General features: G+C 56.0%; 1 protein-coding gene across 1 annotated transcript in view; it reads left to right on the top strand.

Moving 5' to 3' along the window:
• Nucleotides 1-12,630, top strand: part of JADE2 (jade family PHD finger 2) — a gene marked incomplete at both ends in the record, with an annotated part of 73,271 nt that overhangs the window by 33,271 nt on the left and 27,370 nt on the right. Inside the window, one exon of the mRNA XM_082006211.1 lies at nt 2,860-3,029. Coding sequence (XP_081862337.1) covers nt 2,860-3,029 — 170 coding nt within the window. The remainder of the gene's footprint in view (nt 1-2,859; nt 3,030-12,630) is intronic.

Here is a 12,630-nt window from a genome sequence, read left to right as displayed (position 1 = left end):
CCGGTACCACAGGTCAACTGGTTTCGGGGTGGACACGATGGCTTCGCCCCTGACATGTCACAGAGCACGAGGCACTCGATGCTCTGACATCGACTTCGTGTCAGGACAGAAGGCAGGTGAAGGTCTTGCAAGGGCCAGCGGGCTTCCCATGGCTTGGATCCTCGGCTTCCCATGGCAGAGAAGCTGCTTGGAAGGGGATGACGTGCTGCGGCGCGGCGTCGTTTGCTTGTTTGTTTCTTTGCGGCGTCTCTCTGTGTTGACATTTGCGCCGGGAGGTGGTATTTTGGGGAGGAAACGTGAGCTGTGCAAATACTGCAGCGAGCTCCAGCTCCCAACTTCGCGGAGATCTGTCAGCTGGCACCGCAGGCTGCTTTTCATTTCCAGCTCGTCCTCTGCTTGCATGTCATTACACATGACACTGTTGACGTGTGCATGGCAAGTGTCATGCATATTGCTGCAGAGTTGCCAAGAAAAGGCAGAAGAGCTGACAGCAAGCGCCTGTTCGCTCTCTGTGCGGGGAGTTTGCAGCAGACGAGGCGGCTCCTCTCCCCATCCCTGTGGTTGCGATTAGAGAGCGCCCAGAACAGACCTTGCAGACCACCATGGGACGTTCTGTGTCGCCGAGCTTGTCAAAGCGCTGCCCGGCGCCGTGTGAATGCGGCACTGAAGCGTACGGCGTGCTGAAGGCGTCCGCGGTGGCAGGCAGCAGGCAGCCTGCCTGCCACGCGCGGCTCGGTCGCAGGGGCTTGGCTGGAGGATGTTTTAAATCAGGGGTTGCTCTGCCAGCAAATGGTGCTCTGGGGAGTGGACGGCTGCGCGGGTGGGGTGGGTGTCTCGTCCGAGCAGCCCCGGACCAGGATCTGGTCTCTGTTGTGCCCTGGTAAATCAGCGGTAATAGCTTGGGAGGAGCCAGCGGCTGGAGGAGTCACTGTTGCTATCAGGATTTGGACCATCATAGCTGTCGGACCTGATTTTTCTCATGTGAAGAGTTAATTTCTGTAGATGACTGGTAAAACTACAGCTGTAGGTAAAGGAAAGTCGCCACGGACCCGTGCTGGGACCGGCTGTCAGTGCCAGCCCATCGGCCGATTCTGGTGCAGCGGGGCTGGAAGCGGAGAGCCCGGCCAAGACCCCCTGCGTCGCTGCGGCGAGGGCGGCCAGCAAAGCTACGCCGCTTCTGGTCGCCAACCTGACTCATTTTTGCCGCAGTCAGGTCCCGTGCCAGGCGAGAGGGGGGCACGGGCAGAGCCGGGCCTTCCTCCAGTCCTCGGAGACCTCCGGGGGGACGCGACAGACGCCGCTGCTCCCGCCGAGCGCGTCGGGCCGGGCGCAGCGGGGAGGAGGCGTCCAGCTGCCACTGGCTGAGCTGGCGTTGCCGAACGTGACAAGGACGGAGCGTTGCACTAAAACTCATCCCCCGGGCAAAGAGCCTCCTGCTCACGGCGCAGAGCGCGGGGTGCTGCCAAACGCAGTGCCTGCGTGCCGCCGTCCTGCCCGCAGGGCGGGGAGAGCCGGCTCGGCAGCGTGGCCGAGACGGTGGCGTGGTGAGCAGAAGCCCTTGCCGTAGCCCCGTTCCCGTGTTTATCCCACGGCTCAGGAAAATCCTGCTTTTCTGAGGGCGTGGGATACCTCTTCACAGCCATGGAGCAGGGTCGGGTCGGTGCCCCCTCGCCAGCAGGACCACTGCCTCCGGGCAAGAGCATTGCTGTTCCGAACAGCCGGGTCCGGTGCTCGCGCATGCGTTCCCCGTGAGATTTCCCGGTTTCACGGGCAGGACGGTGTGTTTCTCCCAAATGGGCTGTTTCTGCCCCGACGCGGTCTTCCTGCGTGAGCCTCTCCGCAAGCCCCCACGGGGAGAAACAACCCTCTAAGGTCACAGGGAGCGACACGAGGTTGGTGCCAGTGGCTGTAGCTGTAGGTTGAGTTATTTGACTGGGGAATCCAAACGCGGGAGGATGCTGGCAGTAATGCGAGGCGGGGAGGAAGAAAGGAGCCACGCAAAGTGGAAAAATGGCTTTAATTTCTCACAGGCTGAGGTGGAATTGGAGAACTCTTGAAAAGCAGGCGTGTTCCTGCGGAGAGCCTGATGCAGAGCCGCCCGCTCGGTGCCTCCCCACGGCTGCTCTGCAGCGTGGAGCCGTGCGGGGTGCAGGCCGGTTCGTTCCGAAAAGCATCGGTGCATGTTTAGGAAGAAGGAGATGCGGTGGTAAAGCCTGTGTGCGGCCCTGATACTTCTTTTATTTCGTAAGGGATTGGTGTTGTGCCACCAGTGTGCAGGGAAGAATACACTGAGGCACATGAAAGCACGGGCCAAAAACCGAATTCGCGATTCCCAGACCGCTCCTTCGCCTCCTGGTCGCAGCCTGAGGCGGGTGGCCGTGGTGCCGCGTGGGAAGCCAGCCCGGCAGGAACCGGAGCCACGCCGCAGCGGGATGCGGGCTGGCGCTCGGTGGTGGGCGCGATGCCGGAGCCATGCCGCTGAGCTGCCGCCTGCCTGCGCCGCTCTTCTCTGGGACATTGGGAAAAGCACAAGCTCCGGGTTTGAGGTCCTGGGAAGGGGAGCTGGCAGCCGGGCTGTGCTCAATGTTTTCTGAAAATCAGCTTGTTTTGACACATCCCAACTCAAACCATCACATAGGGTGCCCAGAGCAGCAGTCTCTGGGAAGGTGCTCATGTCCAAGTTGTGCTCTTCAGAGCATCCAAGGCACAGGAGACCACACCGGGCGCACAAAACCCCTTTGATTTTGCTGGGTTTGCTTTCGTTCTTAGAGTCAGGTTTGCACATGGCGTGGTCGCACACTCCATGGCAAGGAACAGAATACTTTTGCTCTTTCTCAAACTCCCCTTCTTTTTTTCCAGAATCATACCCCAGCTGGAGAACTCGCCTTCACAGGTTTCACCAAGTAGCCCGCCTGGCTCTGAGATTTCGGAAGCTACGAGGACTTACTTGCAAGGGGTGAGCCGCTATGACCTGGACGAGCTCGATGCTTGTTGGTTGGAACTTGTTAATATGGAGCTCAAGGAGATGGGTGAGTACTGCTGTTATTTTTCTCCTTACCTGGGCATCCCAGAGTGGGCAATCAGGCTTTTTAAGTAGTCATGTGGAACAAAAAGGCCTTGAAGAAGAAATCTTCGTTAAAGCTCTCCAAAAGAGATCATGTGGATTGCTGCAGTGCAGGATCTCAAGTGTATCTCAGTGCTTCTCACTCACAAAGGGGTTTTGGGACGTGATACCAGAAGAACGGGGCAAACCAGATGATGGTAGGAACGGTGCAGCGTGGCCCGTGGAGCAGGGGTCTGATAGACCCTTGATAGATCCAGAACCCTCATGACCGTGCTCTGCTTGCATGACCGTCACCTTCTTCTGTACTGATCCCTGCAGCATCTGTACTGCGAGAGGAGGTGTTGGTCAGGATGGGTGTGCTGAGCCTGACTCCTCTCCCTTTGGCCACATCTGAAAGCATTTCTCCAGCATTTCTCCAACTGTAGCCAGCTGGGCAGGTGGATTCAGAGGAAGGAGAGAGTTGGGCGAGGGAGAACCTCATGAAATTTGAGAAGGACAAGTGTAGAGTTCTGCAGCTGGGGAGGAACAACCCAGTGCACCAGTACAGGTTAGGGGCTGACCTGCTGGAAAGCAGCTCCATGGAGAAGGACCTTGGAGTCCTGGTAGACAATAAGTTACCCATGGGACAGCACTGTGCCCTGGTGGCCAAGAGGGCCAATGGTCTCCTGGGGTGCATTAAGAAGAGTGTGACCAGCAGGTTGAGAGAGGTTATCCTCCCCCTCTACTCTGCGCTGGTGAGGCCCCATCTGGAGTATTATGTCCAGTTCTGGGCTCCCCAGTTCAAGAGAGACAGGGAACTTCCAGAGAGAGTCCAGTGGAGGGCTACGAGGATGATTAAGGAACTGGAACATCTCTCATACGAGGAAAGGCTGAGAGACCTGGGGCTGGTTAGTCTGGAGGAGAGAAGGCTGAGAGGGGACCTTATCAGTGTCTATAAACACCTGAAGGGTGGCTGTCGGGAGGATGGAGCCTGTCTCTTTTCAGTGGTGCCCAGTGACAGGACAAGGGGCAATGGACATAAACTGCAGCACAGGACGTTCCACCTCAACATGAAGAAAAACTTCTTTACTGTGAGGGTGACGGAGCACTGGAACAGGCTGCCCAGAGAGGTTGTGGAGTCTCCTTCTCTGGAGACCTTCAAAACCTGAGTGGATGTGTTCCTGTGCAACCTGCCCTGGGTGCTCCTGCCTTGGCAGGGGGGCTGGACCAGGTGATCTTCAGAGGTCCCTTCCAACCCCTACCATTCTGTGTGATTCTGATTCTGTGGAAGAGGATTTCCTAGTCAAAATGTGTAACTCTCAGAAATGCTGATCCTGGGTTGTCTCTCCTTTCCCAGGTGTCTCTAAATATCACGGCGTTGGTACGTTGCCTGCATCACTGCTGTTATATCACTGCACATTCTTAAAACCCATTAGTGCATTTCAGTTGAGTGCAAGTACTTGGAATTTGACCATTGGCACTAGTGCTTAGCACGGTCTGCTGGGCAGATTTGTTGGCACGGACACGTGGGTGTGTAGTCCTGCCAGACTGTGGAGGGATTTTCCAGTCCTTGTTAGGTAAGGGCTGCCGTGGCGTGGCTGCTGCTGCGCAGGTAAGAATAACAACACAATAAAACATTCACCTTGTGAGGTCGGTGAAAGCTGAAGCGTGCCTACGTGAAGCATTACTCCCCGTTGCAAAGGTCTTTCAAGGGCGAGACAAAGCACGTCATCAAGCGCTTGAACAGACGGGATCGTGCACTGATGAAGAGGAGGGTTGCGCTGGGTCTCACAGCCTGCTGGCTTAGCACTGCAGCGAGATTCCGTGAGATTTGGTTCAGAAGGCTTGTGTGGAGCATAAAGGGGCTCAAACTTGGTCACCACGTTGGCTGATCTCGGTTGCAGATCTCTCTTCTTCTGATGTACTGATGATGTACAACTAGATTTTGTTACTGTGATCTCCAGGGCCTTGAGAAAGTTGTAGACGCTGCTTTTGGAGTTTGGCTAATTATCTGTTACATGTATCCTGTATATTGGTTTTCCCGTAATCTCGGTGTGTTGGAGCCCATAGTATCACTGCAAATCGCAGTCAGCTTTGCCCTCGTTAACTGGTCCTGTATTAGCAGCCTCGGCTCTGTCATGAGCACAGCCAGGTTCTGAGATGCTGGCAGCTACGGTCAAGTCCTTGGGCAGAGCAGAGGGTGCTCCTGTGCAAAGCCGAGTGGATGGGTCTCGCTCGGGTGCCTTGCGGAGAACCCGTGCCTCCTGATGCTGCACGCTGCTGTTACTGCGTCAAGAAACCAGCTTGTACCACGCTGGCCATCCTTCTGACTCCACCGTGCTTTCACGGTGTCTCCCACTGCATTTCCCTCGCCGTTTCCACAGCTGGGCGGCCATCAGAGGTGTCTCTGGGCTCCAGAGAAGGGCTGTCTGTGTTGCCACTTCCCCCTTGTATGTATTTTGTAAATCTCTAGAAAGGCAGCGGGCAGAGATTTGGCTTCTCCAGCTCAGTTGGGTTAAATTTGGCTCGCTTTATTATTTCTTCAAAGTATTAGGTTACAAATGCAATGTCTGAAATGGCTTTCAGATGTGGAGCTCCCATGCTGACGGAGAGCTGGAAGGCTGAGACGAGGCGGGTGCCGTCGGTGCGCGGGCGGGAGCGTGCTGGGGGTGAGCGGCGGCTTCGCCCGCGGCGCTGCCTTGGGAGCGCGTTGGATTTGGGAGAGGAGCTGGAGCAGCGTCACACCTGTGTACCCCGGGCGGCCCCGCTCCTTGCAGGCGTGTTGGGTGGGCTGGCGTCGCAGCACCCCGGCGAGCGCGCCCGGAACCCCGTGTCGGGATACAGACGGTGCTTCGCCGCTGCCCCGCTGTGCCATTCTGAGCTGCATTTTTCTTCCTCCAGCTCCTTGTCATTTATCAGCTTTTTCAAGGACGGTCCTTAGGAGGTGTTTGTACAGCACCGGCTGGACGGGACCACGGTCTCTCGGGCAGTCCCTCAGCCCTCCTGCCATAACCACCTGTAAGTGGTAATGACGAACCCGGGGGCTGCAGCAGCGGTAATGTAGAGAGCCTCGCTTTCCGTCAGCTGATTTTCCAACCCGTTTCTGTTGCTGTAATTACTGGCTGAGCCTTAACTACGCTGAGGAGAGAGCAGCTTTGAAAACCAGCGTTTGGTGTGTGAAATCCACTGCAGATATGGCATCAGCCCGAAGGATTCCGGTATCTCGCCCCAGCCCCCAGCCCTCCCGACTTCTCTAGCAGTGTGAGGGCTGGTGCATTTTTTCCGGTGACTTGAAAGGAAAAACATGTGGCGTTGATTAATAACCCATCCCCGGCGCGGTGGGGAGCCGGGGGTCTGGCAGGTAGGGAGCGGGAGCGGGACGGGCGCTGGCGCTCCCGGCCGTGGGACCGCGGTCGCATCACCCCACGCCGGCCGCGCCTGGTGCTGCGTGGGGGGCTGGACCGCGGAGGCTGCGCGGCGTCAGGGCTGCGCGGGCAGCGGGCTTCTCGGGGGGATGCGTTTTCCTGCCCGTGGAAGTGATGGGTTTTGGGTGCACGTAGAGGAAGGCGTTGCAGCAAATCTGTCGCTGCTCGCCTCCTGCGCCGTGCCGCAGCGGGGGCTCTGCTCCCTCTGCTTCCCGTATGGGAGAAGCCAGGCGCAGCGGGATGGGACGCGGAGCCCGTGCCCTTCACCTCCCAACGCAGAAGACTGCCGCCCGCCTAGGTTGGTCTGAAGACAGTCCGTAAATAGCGCTTTCTCCCGGAAGCCCTCGACATAAATGACATACTGAGATTTCCAAACCAGCTTTGCTAATCTCTGAGATCGTTAACATGACTTAAGCGGAGGGCTGCAGCCTCTCCCCCTGTTCGGAGCAGTCAGGAGTTATCTCCCAGCGTCGAGAGATATGCAGGAGTTTGAATTCCTCCTGGGTGTTCAGCTGAGCTGTTGTCACTGGGCAGTCCAGGGGCACAATGTGTCATTCCCAAAATATTTAATGACAAAGAAGGAACCTAATCTGACTGGCTCTTGAGGAGCCACGGGGAGGAGGGCTGGAAAACACCTATGAGATCATCTATCTCGCTTCGCCGTTAGCGCAGCGTTGATCCACGTAGCACATAGCACATGCCTTTTCCAGTCCTTTTTAGGTCACCCCAGGGATGGAATTTTATCGCCGAGATCAGATAAACCTCCAGATAGCTCCAGCTCTCTGCAGTCTGCCGGCTCCTCTCCCAGTTAGGTGGAATTGCGCCGAAAAGCAAAGGTTTTTCACATAAGGCAGCTTTAAATAGCCTTAAACCCCCCGGTAAGATGCCTCAGTCGCTGTTACTGTACTCGGTAGACATCTACCATTTAAAGACCTTCTGTGCGCTAGAAATTAAATCAATGTTTAAGCATGTTTTATTTGTTAGTGTTTTATTTGTTGCTGCTGCAATATGAGATGCTAAAAAAAGTGGGTCTGAAGGAGTCTGAATGAAACCCTGAACCAGATTCATGTGCACGCCACTCCAGGCAGCACAGGCCTTTCCTTTTAGAAGAGAGTCTTCGTTTTTATGTTAACATTTTATGCTGTATTTTGTGATCTCCACTAAATCCAAGGCTATCGTAAGAGCGGAGCTAGAGAGACTTCAAAGACCAAGGCTGAAAGATCCCTTTGTGGTGATCAGCACTTCATAAACACAGGGAAAATCCTCAAGAAATTGCTAAAAACGTTGCCGGAATCAATTTTAGTGAAGGCAGAGTCGGAGTTTCTAAGTATTCCCTTGACTTAATCCATATGGTGTATGCTGCTCACATATGCCCACCACAGCTTCTATCTTGGGCGCTGGAGGTGTTCCTGGTATTTTACGGCAGGAACATGCAAAGGTCACTTTTATTGCTTTTGAAGCTCCGGGGGGAATTCATCACTGCATACTTGAGATATGTCTGTGTACTAATGAGAGGATACCTCCCTCGGCGGAGGTGAGGCTGGTCAAGCAGACGTGGAATAAACCGAAGTCGGTGGAGTAACCCCGGGGAAGTCGTGCTCAGTGGAGCAGAGGCTGCCGTTAAATGTACGCCACGGAGAGCCGCTGCCTGCCACCCAGCAGCGCCCAGAGTCCCTGTCTGAGGCTGTCCCGCGTCCTGTCGGGATTTGGGGAACCCCCTTTTCCCCCCGAGGCAGCACGTTGGTGCTCCCCAGGCAGAGCCTGTCCCCACGTGGCTGCTGCCCACCCACGGGTGCCCGTCACCAGGGCCAGGCTCCGTCCGCTCTGCAGAGCCACCCCGGTATCTGTCATTTGGAGCTCCTCCGTTGTTTCACGACGCTGAGCGCGGCTCCTCACCGTGCTGTGGCGGCAGAGGTGCAGCCCCGATCCCCGCCGGTGCAGCCGGCTGGAGGGAGCCCCACGACGGGGACCGCCGCCCCACTGCGGGGGGCCCGGCGGCTGCCGCCCCCTCGGGGATGCTCCCCAGCCCCGGCTGGTGGGAGGATGTGCAGAGGTCTGTGCTTTTTGTAGTGGGATCCGTTTCCTTTAACCACCAGCGCGGCTTCTCCCTTTCAAGTGCCTTCCCCCCAGCCCGCAGCCATAAGGGACCGCTCGCAGCGACGGCCCGGCCGTCCCCCTCCCCGCCATGCCCCCGCGCCCGGGCTCCCCTGCTCGCCGCTCATCGCTTGAGAAAGCTTGGCCCATTAATAACTCGGGGTCTGTTTGTGTGGATGGTTTGGGTTTTTTCCCTTGTTTTGAAGAAATCTGCCAGTTCGGAGCTGTTTTATACCGTGTCTGTGCTGCAGCCCACAACAAACATCCGCACGTAGCCTGAAATCTTTGTTCTCCGCCGAGACCGTGAGCTCATTGCACAAGTAATCATTTCGGCAGCAGACTGCTTTGGTGCCTGGATAGATGAACCAGCAAATCCGCTGCTACGTGGCGGTACGTCGCAAGCAGGAGATGCCTTTAGTAGAGGTACCGATGTACGGCGTAGAAGTGTCTTGGGACCAGATTTAGGGCAGGAAGCTGCTCTCGATTACATCGCCGCTGATCTGGATTACCACCGTTGGCATCAACGGAGGAGGACTCGCCTGAGCTGCGAGTGCCGCGCTCTCACTCGCTGGCGAGCCGTCGCGCTTCGTGCAGGGGTCGATGCCCCGCTTTAACGCACGGGCAGAGCCCCCCTCGTGAAGAGGCAAGTCGGCGAGCCCCGGGGGTAGAGGGGCGCAGAAATGATGGCAGTCGGGAACGGTGGCGGCGAGAGCCCGCGGTGGCTGGCCCACGGAGGGCTGCTGAGCAGCACGGCGGGGGTCCCGGGGAGCCGGCGGTGGGTGCGCAGGGCTTCTGCTCCTCTCCCGGGCGAACAGCATCGCGCCCCGCGCCCACCTGCAGCCACGCCGGCCGGGGTGCTCCCGCGGCAGCGGGAGCCGCGGCGCCCTGCCCGGCTGAGACGCGGCGGTTTGCTGGGTGCTGCGGCACGGGCTGGCTGAAGGGAAGGGAGGGGGGAAGAAGAAGAATTCAGGCTTAAATAATCCAGGCTAATTTTGTGTGAAAATAGCCTTGGCCTTTAAGCTTATCTTTAAGTAAGGAAATACAGAAATATTTTCAGGTGGCAGTTCCTTAAGGTGAAAACACCGTAAGCCTCTGGAAGGGAAAGCTGAGCTTATTTAACTCCTCATAGAAACAGATACTGCAGGAAAGCCATGAATGTATGGATTAGCAGGGCTGGAAGCCAGCGGGAGAAGCTTTAGACATTTTGCCTCCACAGTCTTCAGCACAATCAGTTTTCACGTCAAGTCGTGGTTTTGCTATTTCCATAAATTCCTCGTGGTAATTGCAGTAGTTCCCAGCAATATTCCGAGTTTTGCTGCTGGATAGAGCGAGGCGGCTTTCATCAGAAGCGCTCCAGGACAGCTCTGTCAGTGCCGAGCATCGCTGGAGAGAGACAGCAGCTTATAAAGTGGCTTCGAAAACAATTTGTCATCATCTTAAATTTGAGCAGTAATTGATGTCGGTGGGTGGCAGAAAGGGCGATAATTGGTTCCTGTAAATCTTCTAAGTGCGTTAGCGGGCCGGGTTTGTAACGGCGTGTCTAGAAGTTCCGCTGCGGATGCTCAGCTCGCGCAGGTTGCGCGCCGCTGTTTGGTTTGTGTCGGTCAGGCTTTGCCTTGAGGGTCCGTTTATGAGCGACATTGATAAAAGGTTAACGTACGATTGCCGCATCCCCCGAGCGTTGTGTGCCGGCAGGGGATGGGTTAGAGGTGGCTGGGGGAGTCCCGGATGGTCTGTTGTGGTGTTGGGGTGCTCGGCCATCATCCCCTGACCTTTGCAAAGGACATTTGGGACAGGGATGCCCAGGCGAGCACGCGGCCTGGGGCAGGGCTGGCTGGTGTCCCCGTGGGTGCCTTGAGTGTGTGGGTGCTCAGCTCCCGGCCTTATTCAGAGGCAAATTGTGCTTCTCCCAAAGAGCCCTTCTGCACGGCGGTGCCTAAACTCTGTTTTAGCATCTAGCCAGTGCTTTTTATCTTTGGATTGCTTCCATTCTCCCGGCCTGCGCGGCGGGAAGGATCCTCAGCCCAGCTTTGCAGAGGCAGAAGCCGAAGGCGGCAGGTTTGAAGTGACTCGCCCGGGGCGAGCTGGAAGGAGATCTCGGGAGCCCGCGGTGCCTGTGCCGTCTGTGAGCAGCCCTGTGCCGTCGGGGAGCTGGCGTCCTTTCGCTCTCAGCTTTTCAAAGATACTAAGAGACAAGCCTACATCATCTCACAAGTGGTTTTCTTCTCTCTTTTTTTTTTTATTTAAAAAAAAAACAGTAATTTTGCTTGTTTATATATATTTTTACTGAAAAATAGACTCCAAGGTTTATAGCTTATGGATCAGCTAATGGCATAGCCTGCAGTCCTGATGACTGTTTGTTCATGAGCTGTTTTATCTCTAGGTATCCTCCACAGGGCAAAAGGATTTATTGTTTCAGTAAATTGATTTTAGCAGAGCACAGTTTAGTCAGAAATAGGTCTCAGGTTTGTGAAAGGCGGCTCTCCAGCTATTTTTTCCTCCCTGTGCAATGAGTCAGCTCATACCATGGCAAGGAGTAGCTGAGAATTCATTTAGCAGAAGAATATTGCTCCTTCATGCCACATAAATTACGCTATTACAGAAATAATTGTAACGGAGAGCGGCGTTGTGTAAAGGAATGTGGCTGGTGGTTCTCCCAGACCCGGTGCTGTGGCTTCGGTGCCAGCCCAGCCATCCCAGCTCCTTTGGGATAAAATATTTAAATCCTGTGTTTCGGCTGCAGTACGGGCAGTTGCTCCGAAGTCTGGGGGAGCTGAGGTGCGTGGGGTCGGGGCGGGCGCTTCGGGAGCCCCCCGGGATGAGGGGGATGCTGGGCGGCTGCGGGGCTGCAGGGATCGTGGCAGACCCTGAAGAGTTTTCCGCTGGGAGCAAAGTTCAAAGGAAAAGCCGGGATCCTGCACGTTTTGCCTTCCTGAATCAGATCTGGAGATCTCCCGTAGCACATCGTTGTCTGGCACCTCTTCTCCTCTTCCGTTTCCAAAGCCAAGTGCCCCTTTTCCACGGGGGGATGCTTCCTTGGGCGGGCACCCTGCTCCGGGCGGGAGAGGGTAGCTTTTCTCCGGCTGGGGTGCGGTGGGTGGCAGCGCTCCCAGGGTGACGTCCCGTCCCGCCGCGGGGCGATGTCAGAGGCGTCCCGTTAAAACCAGTTGTCGTTAACGCGCTCGCTGTTAACGGGGAGAGGACACGGGTGGACTCCTGAAAGGGGTGACGGGACATGGAGCCTTTTACTCCTGCGTTCGTGTTTTGAACGTGGCTCCAAATTGCCGGTGATTATATTGGTGCGAGGTTAAATTCTCACTTCTGGCTACATCCCTCCGGACAGAAACCATCGGGCAGTTGGATGCTGCCCGTCCCTGCGGAGCCTCGGAAAAGCTTTGTTTCCTCCCTCCCTTTCATACCTTAACCAGGTAAAAATACCTTTCTCTTGGTCAGCAGTTAGAGTCCACGGCCCTGGTGATGGTCTCAAGTGTGACTTTACCCCCCGGATGTCACTGGATTTACTCTTTGTAGCCAAGATCAGCAGCTGGGTCTTTTATTTTGCTTCCCCGGGGACAATAACGGTGTCACTTGTGCGTGCGCAGAGGGAGTGTTTTGGTGGGGTATTTTTGGTTTTGCTATTTAGCTGGCCACAATCGATACAGACAGCGTTTTCACAGCCAAAAAGATGACGATTTTATGAATGGAGTTTCATAGCACAAACTTTACACGATGCCGAAGGAGATAAATGGAGCGCAAATAGCAAAAGCACTTCACCCCCAGGCCCCATTGTTTAGTGTTTCATAAGCGATTAATCGCTTCATCCCCATCAAGTGCAATTGTCAATTCAATAAGCTCCGAGGTATTCCGAACGGCGCTTGCCAAACGGATTCCTAATGTAATTGCGTCTAAATGGAGTGGGAGCGCGCGCGTGCGCGGGAGGCAGGGAGAGACCTCTGGTTTTCGACGTAGCGGTATGAGAACCGCATTGCACGTCGGCTGGTCAGGAGAGCTCGCTGGGGTGCTGGTCGCGCTCCTGCGGGAGAGTTCTGGGATCGGCGGGGACTTTCC

The sequence above is a fragment of the Phaethon aethereus genome (genome assembly GCF_964289735.1).
Source record: "Phaethon aethereus genome assembly, chromosome: 14".
NCBI classification, from domain to species: Eukaryota; Metazoa; Chordata; class Aves; order Phaethontiformes; family Phaethontidae; genus Phaethon; species Phaethon aethereus.
This window is presented reverse-complemented; position numbering and strand designations above follow the sequence as displayed.